We start from the raw sequence: 17,477 nt of genomic DNA on the forward strand, positions 1-17,477 counted from the left end.
AAATCTCTTCAGGCAACCTCCCTCCTTGACTGCATCTCAACAACATTTGTAATTGTGCTTGTCATCTAAATAGCACAAGTCACGGGCGACAATCATACGCTCTGATTACGTCTAGATTTCAGTCAACAAACCCTCTCAGCTGGTTATCATGAAACAGCAGCACGCCAATTATCTCGTCATCTCTCTGCAGCTTTGAGCTCTCCTTACATGAGGGGAAACAGTCAGCCAGGGGCCCGGGAATTCGACTGAGATTCTACAAATATGAGTTTTAATAGTTACCACCTACTGGATGGAAAAAATTAGCGGCAATCAGAAGAAACCATTAAGGGGCAGTGCGGTGCACGTGAAAAGCACTGATGGATCAAAACAGTTGGATTTTGCTATTAAGAAAATTGTAAAACAGATTAAAAACTACCATAGTGTGATTTTTATTTCTTCTTCCTGTCAGATATTGGCAGTTATTATGATTTAACTCTGAAACCAATAAATATGTGATAATCCAGTGTTCCAAAAGGATGCAGTAAATTTGAAACAGAAGGAAGACGAGAAAAGAAATCACACACGGGTGTTGTCGGACTTCCATCCTGAGGTCATAAAATGCATGATAAAAGTCAATGAAGTAGAAAGATGCTCCTCGTTTTCGCCCAGACATATATTTGGATTGTTTCAAAAGGACGTCATATTACTCGGTGCTGAATCACCAACATTTTCTTTCAGACCAACATGAATTCTCCCAACTCTCTAAATTGTCCCTAGATGTGAGAGCGAATTTGTGCCCTGAGATTGGTTGCCAACCGGTTCAGACTGTCCACCCCGCCTACTCCCCGAAGACAGCTGGGATAGGCTCTCTTCACGTTTTATAAACCCACTAAAAGACAAATATAAAAGATAAAAAGGTAAAATACTGCAGGCTACATTTGGCAGTTAATGCACATCATGGGAAAATTTGATTTTTTTTTTCACCCCATCTGGGATTCACATTCCCAGTGAAGCCAGGTTGCAAATGATCAAATAGCCAAAGAAATCTAGATTTAAACAGTTTGAATGCGCTAATTAAAAGTGCTGTCTTGGCAGTTCTGTCGTCCACATTGGACCTACTGGACCTCAGTGAGCCAAGCGAGCAGAGAAAAAACAAAGACAGGAAGAGTCCTGGTTCGTCCCGGAGCGACAAACAGAACAGCCCGCAGAAGAAAAAGATTGCCGAGACGGAGCTAATCCAGGTGGAGGTGGAACAGAGCATGCGGACACCAGAGAGGGCGTCATTGGACTCCGGTACAGACGTTATGCAAACATGTTGAAGAAACAGTCAAACACTTTCAGAGAAATTAAGTGTTCACTGGGAACTAATTAGTCAGTTAAACAGCAGTGAAGTGAATAATTCATGGCAGCATGTATTTCCCTGATGTTATTTCAAGAAAAAAAAAAGTTTGAACTTCCAGTCGATGTTATTTTTACAGCACTCCCAGTTCTAACCGTCTATTTTTTTGCACTTTGTTTGACCTGTAAGACCATTCGAAGTTTCACAGTCCAACTTATTTGAACAACTTCCTTTTGGTCGCCTCTTATGTCAATTCAATCCGTTTGTAATTTTTTCTTATCTTTGTGTCCAGCTATCATTGATTCACCATTGGATAAATGGGAAGAGTTGAACCCCAACCCTGAGAGAAACGGGAACAGAAAGTGGAAACTGGAGAGACGGCGTTCATCAAAAAACTCCTCAAATGAATTTCTATGGTAATTACTGTCATGGGCACTGATATGTGGTTTTAGGGATAAAACGGCCCATGCGGGATATACGGTTAGGTACAGAATTATGAGGACAATTACAGAGTTAAATTGCCTTTCATCAGATTTGAACGACGTGAGCATACCACATCCGGTGTCAAAAGAGTGTAGGCATGATGTGGGTGCAGTGGGTTATAAACAAAATGGGCTCCTTGGTGCTACTTGATGAACATGGCACTGAAGTCAGTCTGTCCCCCCGTGGAGTTCCTCAAGGGTCAGTTTTGGGGCCCATCCTCTTTGCCCTCCACAGGCTCCCTGTCAGTGATGTCATCAGCAAATCATACCACATGCATGAAGAAGACCTCGAGTTATATTTCTTTTCTTTAATAGTGCAGATGGGATAAATGTACTGCATGATGGCTCAAAACTCCTTTCAGTTGAATGAAGTGAAAACTGAAGTCTTCATTCTTGCCTCTGACAGATTGGCTCTAAAGTCGCCACCTGTTTAGGGTCATTTTCGAAAAATGTGTTCCCCAGTTTAAGAAGCAAGTGAGGGTGCCTCCAGTGAAAGCCTGACAAAGCATCTCCAGGGAGAAACTGGTTAATGTCTGTGGTTCTAGACTTCAGGCACTTTTTGAATGCAAATGAATTTCATCCAAATATTGAAAAAGCTGTATGTCCAAATATTTACTGCACTCAATGTATCTGTATTTAGATCAGTTTGTGTAGCATATGTTTGAAGTCATAACTGCATATGGTCTTTCATGTAAAACAAAAACTTGGATTGCAAGCACTCATTCCAGCTTCTTGTGCACTATTTTAGGTCCATTGACTGTAAAACCCAATTAGAGCAATTGAATAAGAACTGTGTGGAAGCAAACACCAAAGTGGAGCCAGAGTCTGCCCTTGCATCTCAAGTAAGTGCTCGGTGTGATTAGGAATTGGCAGTAATCATCTTTATTGTTGACGCTCGAGTCAACATCCTTTCAAAGTGACACAGCTCGGAAATATTGCATGTTGTATTAACAAACATTTATACCCTGGAGCAAACCAAAACTGCATGATAACCATTCAAGTTTGTGTGCGATTGTTTCGCCGTCATTTGTCCTAACACCTACAATTCTTCCATTTCAGCTCAACAGGCAGTATATTAGTGGAAGACATGTAAGCCTCCCTATGCATCCTTTCATTTCATATGGAAAGACGTAAACATTTGCACCGGGAAAACAGCATCGCACCATGTCATGAAATTTGACTTCCAAAACGAGCGTGTTGACTTGAAGCTGAGAGGTGCTTTTGGGGAAATCCAGATTGTCTTTGGTGATGCTACATGGTCCAAATGTGAAGCGCTTTCTTGCTAGGTGGATGTCTGTGCAGGTCTGCGTAAGGGGTCTTATTTCTGATGCCATTATTAGATTAATAGCCTATGAATTATTGAGCCATCTTACTCTGAGCCCATTAATGTTGATCTCACTGAGCTAGCTAAGCAGACGTCACCTTTTCAGCACACCCTATTAATAATTCATTTGGTATTAAAGATAGCCGTCCATGATGGATGCTAGTCACAAGATCTCCAAATTTTTGCGCTCAAGAGTTGCACATTTCACAGACGGGCGTAGTTTCCTGCTGTTTGAAAGGAATCCAAAATACATGTACAAGCTGCATGCAAAAAGTAAAGACGTGTTTTGCATGGAATTTACTCAATCAATATTTGGATAAAATCAACACATTTAGTAATCAGACAGTGGTTACCAGGAGCGATTAAGTCATTTTTTAATCCAGAAATGATCTCATTTTTTTTCTGCCAGCTCTCAAGTACATATTGAGGTTTTGATTATAAAAATGAAATTGAGAACGGCACGCAACCTGCAATTCAGAATAATAGTCAAGTGATGTTTTATTTAAACAGGCTGTCATATTTGCGTGCTTTCAACTGTTTTGCAGTGGTAAAGTTAGTGAGTCATGTCCTTCATCGCTCATCTGGAGTAGGTAAAGGAAAAGCTACACTCACAAACTGGAATTCTAGTACCGGTAATTACATGTTTAGTGTGTGAGAGGCGATGTACACCTGGACTGGCAGCCAGTCGATAGACAAACAGTCATTCAAACTCATATTCATACCAATGGACAAGGTGGAATCTTCAAATAACCTTTCGACCAGTGAGAAGAAGCTGTCGACAATTCTGGCATGCCAATCCCCACACAGGAAGGTCGATGTTGAGATTCGAGCCTGAGGACTGTGAGGCATACTTGCTCATAGTAACCAATAGGCCACTGCACTCTCCTCTGGTCTATTTGGAAATTCAATCATTTTGAGAATGAAATACAGTCATTATTTTTGGAAACTCAGTAAGATAGATAGATAGATAGATAGATAGATAGATAGATAGATAGATAGATAGATAGATGTGTCACTGTTTGTACCTGATTCTTTACATTTGGATGCGTCCATTGAATTGTAAGAAAAAAAAAATCCCCCGAAAAATCTAAGATTGTGCTCAGCCTTAATGGAAAATGTGTTACCGTAATCGTTTTTTGGGGTGAATTTTGCTTGACTAATTGGACATATGGATGTGTTTTATGTTTTTCAAAAATTAAGCATAAAAGGGAACATTAAGGTCAACTGTCATCCATCCATCCATCGATGCTGACATTATGGAACCCATTCCAGAAGATGCCATTAACTCCACATAGACCCGTTAGTTCGGGAGTGACACAATGGTCTGACCTCTGACCGTGTGGAGTGTTGATCCCCCCAAACGCAGACTCAGATACAGTAAATGGCGATAACAAAAGAGGTTTATTTAAAGAAAAGCGAGGGACCGATGAAGTAGTCAACAAAAGGCGCTGGCGAAAAAAAGCCAGAAAAACCGAGCGAGAACAGAAAGCGCTTGCCAATTACAAAGACAGAATGATCACAGAGAAAAACATAAAACGAAATGAGGTTTGCTCAATCAAACGAAACCAAGGACAAATCACAAATTTTACAAATACTTACAAACCCGAATTACTATGAAGAGGCGAGCGACTAGTTACATGAACGGGAGATCTAGAACAAAGCACTTGGGGCAAAAGCAGTGATCAAGAGCAATAGTCCGACAAGGGAGACAAGAGGTCACTGTCCTTAAGTAGGCCGCCGCTTGATTTCCTTGATCAAGCACAGGTGTACCGCTGAAGGGTGACGCCCCACACGCCACGCCCCAGTTCTTTGTGTGCTAAAACACACAAAGAACAAAACAAAAATAGAGCGGAACATGACAGTCAGTGTCTGGAATAAATTTGATGACCTAATGTGATACTATGTTCACTCTATATAGTCATTGCATTAAATCACACGAAATGTGAAATCGTTTCACCAATGCTGGACTTGTGTATAGATATAAGCACGCGTTTGCCGAGCTTATCTGTTTTAAATTTAACGACAGGATGTTTGAAGTTACACCTGTGCGGCCGTCAGCGCAATGTGGGGTGTAGGATTGCATGTGCGGGCACACAAGAGTGGATGGCGTAGCAGGGTTGAACCTGAGAGAGGTTGGCTGAGTATAGCAGGGCGTTCAGATGAGGGTTGAGGCGAGCTGCTGACACGAGTGATTGAACTAAAGCATGTCAGGGGGCTTTGTTGAGGAGGAGATATTCAGTCGTCCCTGAGAGAGCAGAGAAGGCTGACCCTTGCACACTCTCCCTGCCTGTCCCCCTCTGGCTGATTGTGTGTGTGTGTGTGTGTGTGTGTGTGTGTGTGTGTGTGTGTGTGTGTGTGTGTGTGTGTGTGTGTGTGTGTGTGCGCGTGTAATGGGCTATATCTGGATGATGAATGGACTGTGTTTCTGCATATACATATATACTATGAATTGTGTGTGTGTGTGTGTGTGTGTGTGTGTGTGTGTGTGTATATATAAAACAGGCTCGTCTAACCAAGGATCAGCGGTGGGGCAGCGCCCTCCTGTCCAGACATCAGTCTCTGGAAGAGGAGTTTGAGCGAGCCAAGGCTGCTGTGGAAGTAAGCAAACTGTCGCTTGGCCTTGGGGGAGGTAGAGACTATGTACTCGTGTCGTTATGGCCATTTGGTTACAGGACGAAAACAAATCATTGACGTGCACTTGCATTTTCAGAGTACACATTTGCAAGTAAATCCCAAACTAAACAACAATGGCAGGCCGCGCTTGTAAATTTTGTTTTGTTACTTGCCCAGGAAACTTGGGTTTTCATATTTTTATTGGACACACCAAACAATCACAGTGCAGGGTTGAGAAAATAATTTGAGTCATCCATCCATCCATTTTCAACATCGCTTATCTTAAATACAGTTGCGGAGAGTTGCTGCAACTTCTCCCAGCTGACTTTGGGCGGAAGGCAGACGACACCCTGAACTGATCGGCAGTCAGTCACAGAGCACATAAAGAGAAAAACAACCATTCACACCCAAGGCACCGCTAAGTGGGAACCAATCCCACGTTGCCCACACACCAGACAAGGGAGTGTACCACTTCACCATCAGCGACTCAATTAGAGTCATACGAGTTCAATTAACGTGATAAGATTGTACGTCCTGGTTAAAGCTGCTGTACCATGTTAAAAGAACAAAGACACACAACAGTTTTAGTTGTAGTTTTTTGTTAAATTAATCAAGAAAGATTGCCTGATACTTGACACAAAAGAGCTCTCAGCATACTTACAATTAAGAATGATTAAGTGCATGAAACTGGAGAGGGTCACAAAAATATCTCTAAAAGCCTTGATGTTCAACATGTCTTTGGTGGTGGTCCTGGTCGTCTTAATCACCAAAACTGGCTCCTTAATTTTAATTTGGCATGTTTTGAGTACTGTATGTCCATTCCGCATACACCCCACCAAAATACAACTAATATTTTTTTATAATGTAATATTTTTCTAGGATGCAGCACTCTGAGGCACCACCACCAACACAGAACTAAACATTTGGTTCTGCACAAAAGAACGTATAGCCAATGAGCAGACATCATGATGTATCATTCACAGGAGGGAAGCTAAATAGGAAACCACTTTGCTGACATCACAGCACTTTGAGCCGTACGATCAGTGGTGTGATGTGAATCTCTACCTGAAGTCCCGTGGAGCCTATTTGCCATTAAATTGAGCCCCATTTTCTGCCTTTGTCGAATCATCTCCACATTGTTCGGCCCCCGCTGTGACACTTGAAAACCTAATGAAGCCATGTCAGATCCCCACTCTCAAGTTCAAGTTGCGTTTGACCCAGAAAAAAAAAATGTTCACAGCCTTCGTTTTGCTCACAAAAAGAAAGCCAATAGGTTTTTCATCCATTTTCTTTCACGCTTGTCTTCATTAGGATCGCAGGAGAGCTGCAGCATGTAGCAGCTAATTTGGGGTAAGAGGCAGGCGATACCCTGGACTGGTCGCCAGTAAGTCACAGGGCAAAAAAACGTTCACCTTCACATCCACTCTTATGGATAATGTGGAGTGAACCTAAAAGGCATTTTGTGGGGGGATGTGGGAGGAAGCCAGAGGATCTCGACTAAGCAAACACGGTAAGAAATTGTGAACTCCACACAGGACAGCAGGAATGGAGATTTGAACCCAAACCTCACGATTGTGAGGCAGATGTGCCAACCAGGAGTTGCTACCCGATGAATGAATTCATTCATATCAAAGATACTTTTGTCTCTTGCGCTTTAGGCCATACATATTGTATTCTGGCTTTTGCCATGTCTCGTACAAGGTCATGTCAATCTGAGTCATACAAATCCTTTTCAGAATTTCCCTTATTCTCTCTTGCTAAATAAAAGCCTCCTTTTTTTATTCCTGAACACGGCATTGAAACCTGCACTCTTGAGTTACTTGACATATACCAAAGACGAGACGCTGTTATATGCTGTGTTGATGAATAATAGAACAGGGACAGGAACATTTTTCCGAAAGTGAGAGGAGCAATAGACGAGCTGCGCACTCGCCCACTTGGGGGATCCCATCCCAAAATTAGCACTGATGTCACAGGTTGTGTAAGTGGTAAGCCCTCAAAATATTTGTCTTCGGATCAGCTGCAGGGCAGCTTAGAGAATAGATTTAGCGACAGACGTGAGCGTCAGAGCATGAATCATCGATTGGTAACATTACCTCCAGGCTTGGAATTAGCACAGGCTTCTACTGTGGGCGAATCTTCGTGCCAGTGGCCAGCCATTTGGGTTTCAGGTTTTATCAATATCCACAATCAGGAGATTTCAGTTGCTGCATATACATTACAAGGGCACGAGTGCCGTGACGCCTGGCCGTTAAACCAACAGGAAGTTGCATGTTATACTTTTTTTTTTCCACAATGTCAGAGTTGTTACTTTGATTAATACCAATCACTGAACACATTATTGTGTAATTTCCCACTAAGAGTTACTCATTCAACAAATAAAAAGTTCCTTTTTTTACACAAATCTGGCCACGGCATGAATGATTCGGGGCTTGTCCAAGGTCTTTTATCTACTGTGAGCATGTCAATTCAGTATGTAGGCTTCCTTTTATTCGATTTGATGAATTAGACAATGTTTCAGAAAAATAGAAGCCTCAGAGGGAGTCGATGTGAAAGCGCTTCCAAATTTCATCCATTTTACAAAATCGCCATTGATGACAGTAAATGCCTCTTTTTATGGCTTTACAGATAAGAAGAGGAGGGTGAAATGAGGAATGGAGAAACGGCTTTAAATTAATGTAAGATGGCTGGGTGATGACAATTTTTCTCAGTGGGTTAGTGACTCTTCACGCTACATTAGGACAGTTTCAACTACTCTGGGCATACGGTATTGTTATGCTTCGCTTGAATAATGTAGGCTAAAATGTGACTTGTTTTGGCTGCGATGCATAAGAAATAGGAGTCCCCGAGTGGAAATAAAGCATAGCCTAAGTTGCTGCAGCATAGCATTTCCATGATTAAAGCGACAGCAGGATGTGTGCACTCTTAATATTGTCTATTATCACCTGCAACATCGGCCCTCTTGTTTTGATCAGATGCTGTGTTGTTTGCCAAAAATAATCCTCTCAATGCACATCAAAATTGCGAGCACAAATAAATAATGCATTTACCCTCTTAACTGGGCTCCTTCAGTTTGGATGAAAACATTATCAGTTCAACATAATGCAAGAAAACATTCGGTCAAAATGACTGACAGTAGTTTGGGGGTTAGTACTTGTGCAAAAAGGCTGTTATTTTCCGTGCACTCCCACATGGGAATGACTTGTTCCTTTGTCCATTATCTTCCCCTCTGAAAAGTTTGGGACATTTTATAATTTTGTATGCAATAAAAGTTGATTCAATTCTGCCGGAATGAATATTAGATTACTTTCGCAGTAATAGCTAAAAGTAATTTGACTGAGCCACAAATTTAAGCCTCCAAGACAGTTAAACCTGTCTGAGAGATGGACACAATATTCTTAATTTTTATTGCAACATGGAATATTTACTGCAGTAATTCGTGGACCGATTTATATCAAAATTATAGATCTGTGTGCCTAAGTTTAAACAGTAATGTTGCTTCAAAAAAAAAAACATTAGAAGCTTCAAAATTGAAAACAATCCATTGCGCTGGTTGACTTCCAAGTTGCTCTAATTTCAAATCATTTTTCCTCATAGGAATCAATGGAAATGGATTTAATCTGAGTAAACTCTACACAGAAAGGCCTGGGCCAGGATTCAAACACCACATCTCATTTGAATTATTATTATTTTTTTTTTTTTATGTCTGCATCTCATTCCACTCTTTGTCTTATTTCTAGCTATAAATCAATTGCATATGCTCACGTCAATCTTTGCTGAAAAAGTACCTGACAGTAGTTGCTGGCCTAGAAACTGGCCTTTTATTTTTGCCGACAGAGCAGAAAACTGCATGCGCTGAAGTATGTGTTATTTCAGACATTCACATCATGGGTAATTGCATTGTCTAGAAAAATACAACCGGGGCACTTTGTCCGATAAATGCGTGTTATTCCATTAACGGGTCTCCGGCTTGCTATTTTGGTCCGTCTGACCAAGGACTGGCCGCGTAGAGCAGTGCAGAGCTGTAGGGGGCTTGTTAGCAGCGAAAGGCCAGGCCAGCTCTGGAGAGGCTTGTGTCACTGATAAGTAATTAAACTTTTTGTGATGTAGGGGCCAAGATGGATAACCCCCTTCATTCCTTACTTGTCTCTCAAGACGTGCTTGCCGAGCTTATACAGTAGAACCTCTAGCGAACCAATGAAGTGGTGATCCATTTAAAAACGGAATGTTCCGAGATCAATGTGGCTCTCAGCCGCCCTCAGGACTTAAATGTATTGTCAATGAGCAAGTGGAAAAAAAACGTCAAAGATTTTCTCCAGCATGTACCTTTTATAATCAGTTATAATGGGATGTCCAAACTCAGACGCAATTTTGTTCGTTGTTCTAATTTCAAAATAAACTGAAGTGACCTAATTCATTGCAATCATTAGCGCTTTATCTGTACAGGAAATGCATGCATGTAATGTTTTGAATGACCGTAGGGTGATACCATCACCTAGTGATGTATTATAGGTATTGCTATATATTGTGCCACAAAACACCCTCATAAAAGCCAAAGAAAAATCGAATCACAGTTGTCCATCATGGCATCACTCATGATTTTAGTTTGAACTCCTAGACTTGCTTAACTTTTTAACTTACATTCAGGTTAAGCTCTAAATTGTGTCACTTTCAGAGCGTACGACCTAAATTGTCCATATAGGTGTGTGTGTGTGTGTGTGTGTGTGTGTGTGTGTGTGTGTGTGTGTGTGTGTGTGTGTGTGTGTGTGCGTGTGCGCGTGTGCGCGTGTGTGTGTGTGTGTGTGTGTGCGTGTGCATGTGCGCGTGTGCGTGTGTGTGTGTGCATGTGGATATGATATGAGAGGATAGTGCCTTGCAAATTGACTGGCGACAACTCCAGAACGATGATCCAAATTCGTCTGGGATAGGCTCCAGCTCCCCCACAACCCTTCTGAAGAGAAGAGAAAATGGATGGATGGAGCTCTTCCACATGCACCACCCCATAACACTGTGTGACATCTCCGGCAGTGAAAAAGCCACCCCTGTACTTTAAAATATTTTCAAAGATCCACACAATCCCAGTACAACAAACTTAATACATGTTCATTTAATCATCACATTTACCGTATTTTCCGGACTATAAGTCGCAGTTTTATTCATAGTTTTAGTTCATAGGTTTATGGGTGAAATTATTAACACATTATTATATCATTTCACGATTTTATTTTCACATTAAACCACAACAGGCTGCTCTAGACCTGTATTGATAAAACCACGATGAGTCTGACGTAAGCGACGTAGAAGAGGAAGCGCTGCATCTTCTACCTCCGGAGTTGGTGGAGTTGCTTTAAAGTGACACAGAGGATGAAGATTTCATTGGATTTAGTGATTTGGAGTGACATTGATGGTTTGGTGAACTTGTTAGCATGTTCTTTATGCTCGAGTTATCTGAATAACTCTTAGTATGTTACTTGAACATACCAGGCACGTTCTCAGTTCGTCGTTTATGCGTCATGTAACGTTAGCATATCGTACACTAATTCAGCGTGTTGTTTTTTATGTTTATTTTAAATTGTATGTTCTTGGTGTTGGATTTTATCAAATAAATTTCCCCCCAAAATGCGATTTATACCCCAGTGTGACTTATATCTGTTTATTCCTTCTTAATTATGCATTTTTTTGGCTGGTGCGATTTATAATCCGGAGCGACCTCTAATCCGAAAAATACGGTAATACATGTTCAAATATGTTTTGCGTACTGCAGCAATCATTTGATTTCATAATATCTGTTCATTAAACAAAATGTTGACGCCAGTGACCAACATTATGAGTAATGCATACTGCTCATATGTCCAAAATTTTTCTTATTTCTTATTTTATCTGAAGAGTCAACATTTACACCTGTGAGAGAGCGCGCACCCTATTCCTTCATGTCAAGTCATGAACGACCGCTTCTAAATTATCCTTGAGGCAAACATTTGTTTGGCTTTGCATCAGCTCTGTTGACATGGGCATCATTTTTGGTGTTGTGAACAAGCATCCATGGAGTCGCCCATTCATTTTTATACCGATCATGCACCCTGCTGTTCATTCCCAAATAAAAGTGTTCTTCCTCACCGCTCGCTTCAGTGGTACACGGCTTGTAAATTACCTCGCCTTGTTCCGCTTAATTAAACTGACAACCCCCGTATTATTTAATTTTAAAAAACATGGGGGAAATAACCACACTCCTCTTTGTGTAATTTAGAAATATGACAACATTTTAGATTACATCCAGGTATTTGTTGGAGTGAGTTGATGGATAATCCATACAGCACATTGAGTTTAAGGAGATTGTTTGTTCAACGAGAGACTGTATGCTCGTGGCTCCGATGCTGTGGTTGTACACGCTGCTGCCATTGATTCAGACAGCGTGGGTTTGATTCCTCCTCGCACTGCAAATCTGTTGGTGTTAATTCAACACTGGATAGAAATAATCCAGCATTGGCTTGGTCCCTTTTGGACCCGAGCGTTGGTTTGGGAAAACCGCATCAAAACAGGCTGATTTCACGAGGCTTATTTAAAAAAAAAAAAAAAAATACCTCAAGGATGAAAAGAGTCCAGCCAAGTGAAGCATGCCACCGACATTTCAATAACACACTTAAGAACTGTTTTAATTTGTAGGGAATAGAGATGTGCAATATCCGCATGGTATTGCTTCAATAAGATCACATTTGATGTGATATGTGAAAAGGCCCTCCAGAAGTGGTAACCATGAAAAGTCACCTTGGGGCAATTTGGCTTGGAGCGTCAGCAGCCGCCAATTACCTACTGTGACTGCTTGTCAGGAGCCACAATGGCTCCTGTGTCATTGAGCAGCCTCTGAAGAGAAGAGATGAGAAGACCTTATGACACGTTGGCACTCTTTCACCGCGGCTCTCGGCCGTGATCCCTTCTATCTTGTCAGTAGCCACACTTGCTTGAAAGGACGTCGCCCCCGTCTTTCAACCTGTGCTTTTTTCGAACAATGGAGAAGTCCATAAGTGAAAGAAGGGCAGTTGTTCAGCTTTGATTGTTCACACCAGCGTGGCCGAGAACCACGGACACTGTGATGAATGGATGAACGTTCACATAAACTAGAGACACGAAGGTGTTGTATGCAAGTAGCACATGTTTAGCTATTGCTGTACTGTGACATGTCGTTAAATCAAATGTTCTTAATTTTTTGTGTCTATCAAATAAAAATGTAATTCTCTTTTGCTTTTCACATTTGAAATATTAAAATGAGGAAAGATACACACAGAGATTCCACGTGAAATTTTGTCAGATGCTCACGAGTCATTCTTTCACCTCTGTGTCTCTGCATTTCTTGACTCCTCCCCCCTCTGCTTCATCCCGGCCTCCCATTCCTTCTTCTTCTTCGCTGTTGCCTGTAGTCGGATACGGAGTTCTGGGATAAGATGCAGGCAGAGTGGGAGGAACTGGCTCGGCGAAACTGGCTGACGGAGAATGAGCAAGCCCAGATTCCCTCCACGGTCTCTCCTCACGAGAAGGTCATTATTGTCTGTGCATCCACAAAACATTTTTCGTTATGCGGGGACCAAAGCACATTCAATTCATGTATGTTTGAAATTAATAGTAGTATGAAATATTACATTCTATTTTTTTTTTTTGATAAATTATACAAGCACCAAGGAATCTCCCCCTAGAGTTTTTTTGTCATTTACTGAGTCCACGACACAAAAATAATTATCATTTGTGCAAGCAATTATGGTTATGAATTGTGTGCAATACAGCGTGTGCACAGTTCATAACAATAATAGAAGCCAGTGCAAAGTGGGGTCCTCCATGATTAGGAAGCTGTCGCCTGATTTTTTTTTTTTTTTTTTATGTCTTGCATTCATGAAAAACTGTTGATATGTAATCTCATGACATGTGTTCTTCATTTATCGAGGCAAATTTTTGAGATGCATAAAATCAAAAACCTGAGATGACGTCACAAATTGAAATGTCTGCTAAAACATTGAAATGGTTAATATAAGGTTGCCATGGAAATGAAAGTACATTTATTTGAAGATGAAATGATTACCTGTCGCTATTTTATACACGAGAATGAATCATCGCTATTCGAAAGAATTTTCAAAAATCCCCTGCAATTAAAAAAGCAATCAGCAAATCAACCAAACTCAAAAGGTCCAACTATCATGTTTAAATTTAGCAAATCTCATGAGGCTCTGATTAAATCCACGTGTTTTGTTTCTCATTGTCTCACAGTGCTTTAATTTAGTTGTATTATACAGTAGTTAACTTCTTTTGTCACTTGATTATACTATGACAATTAGGAATGTTAATGTTACTTAAAAATATCATCTGTATAGTTAAAGGTGTGATAGGACTACTTAAAATTTTCAATTCATCCAGTACCCTCATAGTTTTAATTTGGTGATCAGATTGTAAAAGCACAGACGCAGCTTTTGTTTGAAGAGAAATACATACGCAGGATTGTCGTCGTGTAAAAGTTGTTTGCTGTGTCTAAAAACTCCATGCCTAAACACTTCTATACTCTTCCTTGACTTATTTTCAAATTCCTTTCATAGAAATCCTTTTTGACCTGTGTGTACTTTCCTCCACTCACGAGTGAACATTGGAGCCTTGAAGCTGAGCAGAAAAATAGACGGGGTAGAGAAAATAACAGACACAGAGCAGTGGTGCGTCATTTGCAAACATCACCCCTTGCTGTCCTTCGGAATATTTTGCAGCCATTCACAGGGCAAAAAAACGTTTTTGTTACAGTGAAGTCAAAATTGATGCCGCATGCCTCACGATGAAAGCTTGGGCTAAGGGAAAACAGCAACCAAAAACATGGGGAAGCAGATAATATATACATAGACAAAGAGTTACATTTAGAAAAAATGTCTGGTGCATCAATTAGTTGGTGATTTCTATGAGTTAAACACACTTGAAAGGTGACATGTTCCTCGAATCCAATTATTATGCTGTATTTTAGGGGGAAAAAAAAAGATGTCATTCAGCGGCCACCCGAGCATCTCGCGGTGTATAGTATACATAATGCAATCGAATATATATGTCGGCAGAGCTCATCACCCATGAGCTGACCTTCCTATACGAGGAAGCCGAAAGAGAGCCGACTTGCGGGCTTCCTGATTGATCCCAGCGCAGAGCAAGCTTTTTCAAAGTCATATTGCGCCGAGACGGCTGTAAACACGCTGCGGTAATCACGGTTCGAAAATTCAAAGTTTAACATTTAAAGAGAACGGGGGGGAGGGGGGGACCCCCCAGGGAGCCCCGTCCAGGGTTGATGTGATGCGGTAACGATCGATTCCTTGCCGCAGCTTTGCATCCGAGGGGCAGTGACGTCACCACTGAACTTGTTTTCTGTTGTTGTTTTTGTTTTTGCTGACAGGGTTACTACTTCCACACAGATAATCCCTATAAGGACTTGCCTAATGCCTTTGAGGAGGGGCTGAAGAAGTCTCGGGAAGGAGACTTGCCAAATGCGGTGCTTATGCTGGAAGCAGCTGTCTTGCAGGACCCTCATGATTCAGAGGTGAATGCGTTCATGAAAGTGCACGCACACACACACTCACACGCTAAAGCTGCCATTTTCAGTTCAGTTCCCTGTCAATTGCTTATAATCAATGAGGTTCGCCACACCGATATGACTTGAGATGCATTTAACGAAATGTGTTCACGATTTTATGATCGCACGGGTCAGCATGACTGTGGCAAGTGCGAACAAAAATCTCCATCCTTGCCGACTCGTGCTGAGAGAAAACCAGAGAGAAAAAATGCCTCAGTGACCACCAGCTGCGCGAGGCAGATTTTGTCCTCAGAGGACACGGGGCTGAACGCTGATTGCCTCGAATTTCTTCCCCCTTTTTCAATTGTTTACTGGAACACAAAGGTCCAACTTGCTCCTACTCTTGATGAGAATTTCCATTCGACCAGTGAGATGAATCTTCGCTCATTTCATTTTATTCCCACTCTTCCCTTCTTAGTCGGGAGTGACCTCTTTGCAGGTTGAAAGAGCAAAGCCTTTGCATAAAGTGCTTCTGGCATCCTTTGGAAAATACGGAAATGTGCCAATTTTTGCAGGGAAAGGATAATCCCTCAGTGTATGGAACTAATACGATTCCAAAATCCCACCTGGGGGCGCTTAGTGGCTCGTACCTTCACTCCGAAGACCTCTGAAATTATTTCTCCCCTTATATTAATAGAGAGGGACAAAAAAAAAAAAGACATACGCAGAGATTAGCTTTGGCATTAACTGGTTTTAACATGGGGCTTTACAGAGACAAAACACAGGGGCGATATTATAATATCACATTATGGATTTAAAATCTGCCCTCTAGTGTTTCTCTGGGAAACTTGCTGTGTTGCACATGCAAATATTCAAAGTTGTATTTAATTACAATTGTTGGGGCAGCAAAATGGAGTTAGCACAGTAGCCTCAGATTGCTCTACTGTTCAGGGTTTGTATGTTCTCAATCTGGGATTTGTGGAAATGTGTTTCTTTACTTCCCCTATTCCAAAACCAGCCACGTGAGGCTCACTGAAGACGAAATCATTCACACGTGTGAATGGTTGTTTATCTACATGTGCCCTATGTGATTGGCTGGCAACCAGTCCAGGATGCACCCCGCCTCTCGCCCTCAAGTCTGCCGCGATAGACTCCTGCTCACCCACAACCCTAATGAGGACACAAGAGAATACAGGTGTCAAACTCTAGTCCTCGAGGGCCACTATCCTGCACGTTTCTCTCTTCCAACACACCTGATCCAAATGATCAGGATCATTGTAAGGCTCCCGCAGCGCTTGCTGATGAGCTGAAACATACAAGGACCGGAGTTTGACACCTGTGCAGTAGAAAATGGATGGATTATAATGTTGTACATGTATGTACTACTTTTCTGAAGAAAGGTTATTGTTAATTAAATTTTAAAAATATATTTAGAAAATCAAAGTGGTTTCAGTTGTTTGTCATCCAACATCAACGAGAGATAGAGCACCTTTGGTTCAAATAATGACAAGAGGAGAGGTTTATTGTCGCCAAGACTCTATCGCGCAATCCCCATTCGCTGTATATCGAACTGTGATGGAGATTGGCCCTCAGGGGCCAAATAAAGAAAGTACTGATGTCCGGCTTCTCCTCACATGGTCTCCTTATTGCGTCTCTGCAGGCTTGGCAAGTGCTGGGGACCACCCAGGCTGAAAATGAGAATGAGCAGGCAGCGATTGTGTCCCTCCAGAGGTAAATCAATGATTCATCTGATAACATCACAAACGACATCGGGGGGCAGGCAGCGTAAAAGAGGTTTAGCTAAACTTTAAGTGTAGTTACATTAATATCCTTTTCATCGAGAGGAGTGGAAAGTCTTCATTGGTAAAATTGTGCTTTGGGGAATATTATTAAAGAATATTACAATTCCTGTCAAGTGAACATGAAATTAAAAAAAACTGAAATGCCCATTATGGAGAGCTAAAGGGTACATTGACGTATGCAACATTGTGGCGCGATCACATGCCAGGAGAAAGTATTGGAATCCCAAAGTCTTCACATAACGCAAGATCTTCGGGGATATGACTGCAGTTCAATTCAAAAGCCTTCTGACCATGATTAACTCTACGATGCTGTCCATGTGTGAATAATAGCATCTATGAATTGTGTTGAATGCAATTACAGTGATATATACACACACACACACACACACACACACACACACACACACACACACACACA

At 41.4% G+C, this 17,477-nt stretch overlaps 1 protein-coding gene across 3 annotated transcripts in view; it reads left to right on the forward strand.

The window, feature by feature from the left end:
• The window catches only part of pex5la (peroxisomal biogenesis factor 5-like a), an 81,482-nt gene that overhangs the window by 56,559 nt on the left and 7,446 nt on the right, over window positions 1-17,477 (forward strand). For 2 of the 3 annotated variants that reach the window (XM_019880371.1, XM_019880374.1), the window contains 8 exons: window positions 1,075-1,272; window positions 1,611-1,734; window positions 2,549-2,642; window positions 2,860-2,889; window positions 5,627-5,722; window positions 13,153-13,269; window positions 15,141-15,284; window positions 16,918-16,988. In XM_019880371.1, coding sequence (XP_019735930.1) covers window positions 1,075-1,272; window positions 1,611-1,734; window positions 2,549-2,642; window positions 2,860-2,889; window positions 5,627-5,722; window positions 13,153-13,269; window positions 15,141-15,284; window positions 16,918-16,988 — 874 coding nt within the window. The remainder of the gene's footprint in view (window positions 1-1,074; window positions 1,273-1,610; window positions 1,735-2,548; window positions 2,643-2,859; window positions 2,890-5,626; window positions 5,723-13,152; window positions 13,270-15,140; window positions 15,285-16,917; window positions 16,989-17,477) is intronic. The other variant, XM_019880372.1, reaches the window with a different exon arrangement.

The sequence above is a fragment of the Hippocampus comes genome, unplaced genomic scaffold, assembly GCF_001891065.2.
Source record: "Hippocampus comes isolate QL1 unplaced genomic scaffold, H_comes_QL1_v1.1 scaffold151, whole genome shotgun sequence".
Classification (NCBI taxonomy): domain Eukaryota; kingdom Metazoa; phylum Chordata; class Actinopteri; order Syngnathiformes; family Syngnathidae; genus Hippocampus; species Hippocampus comes.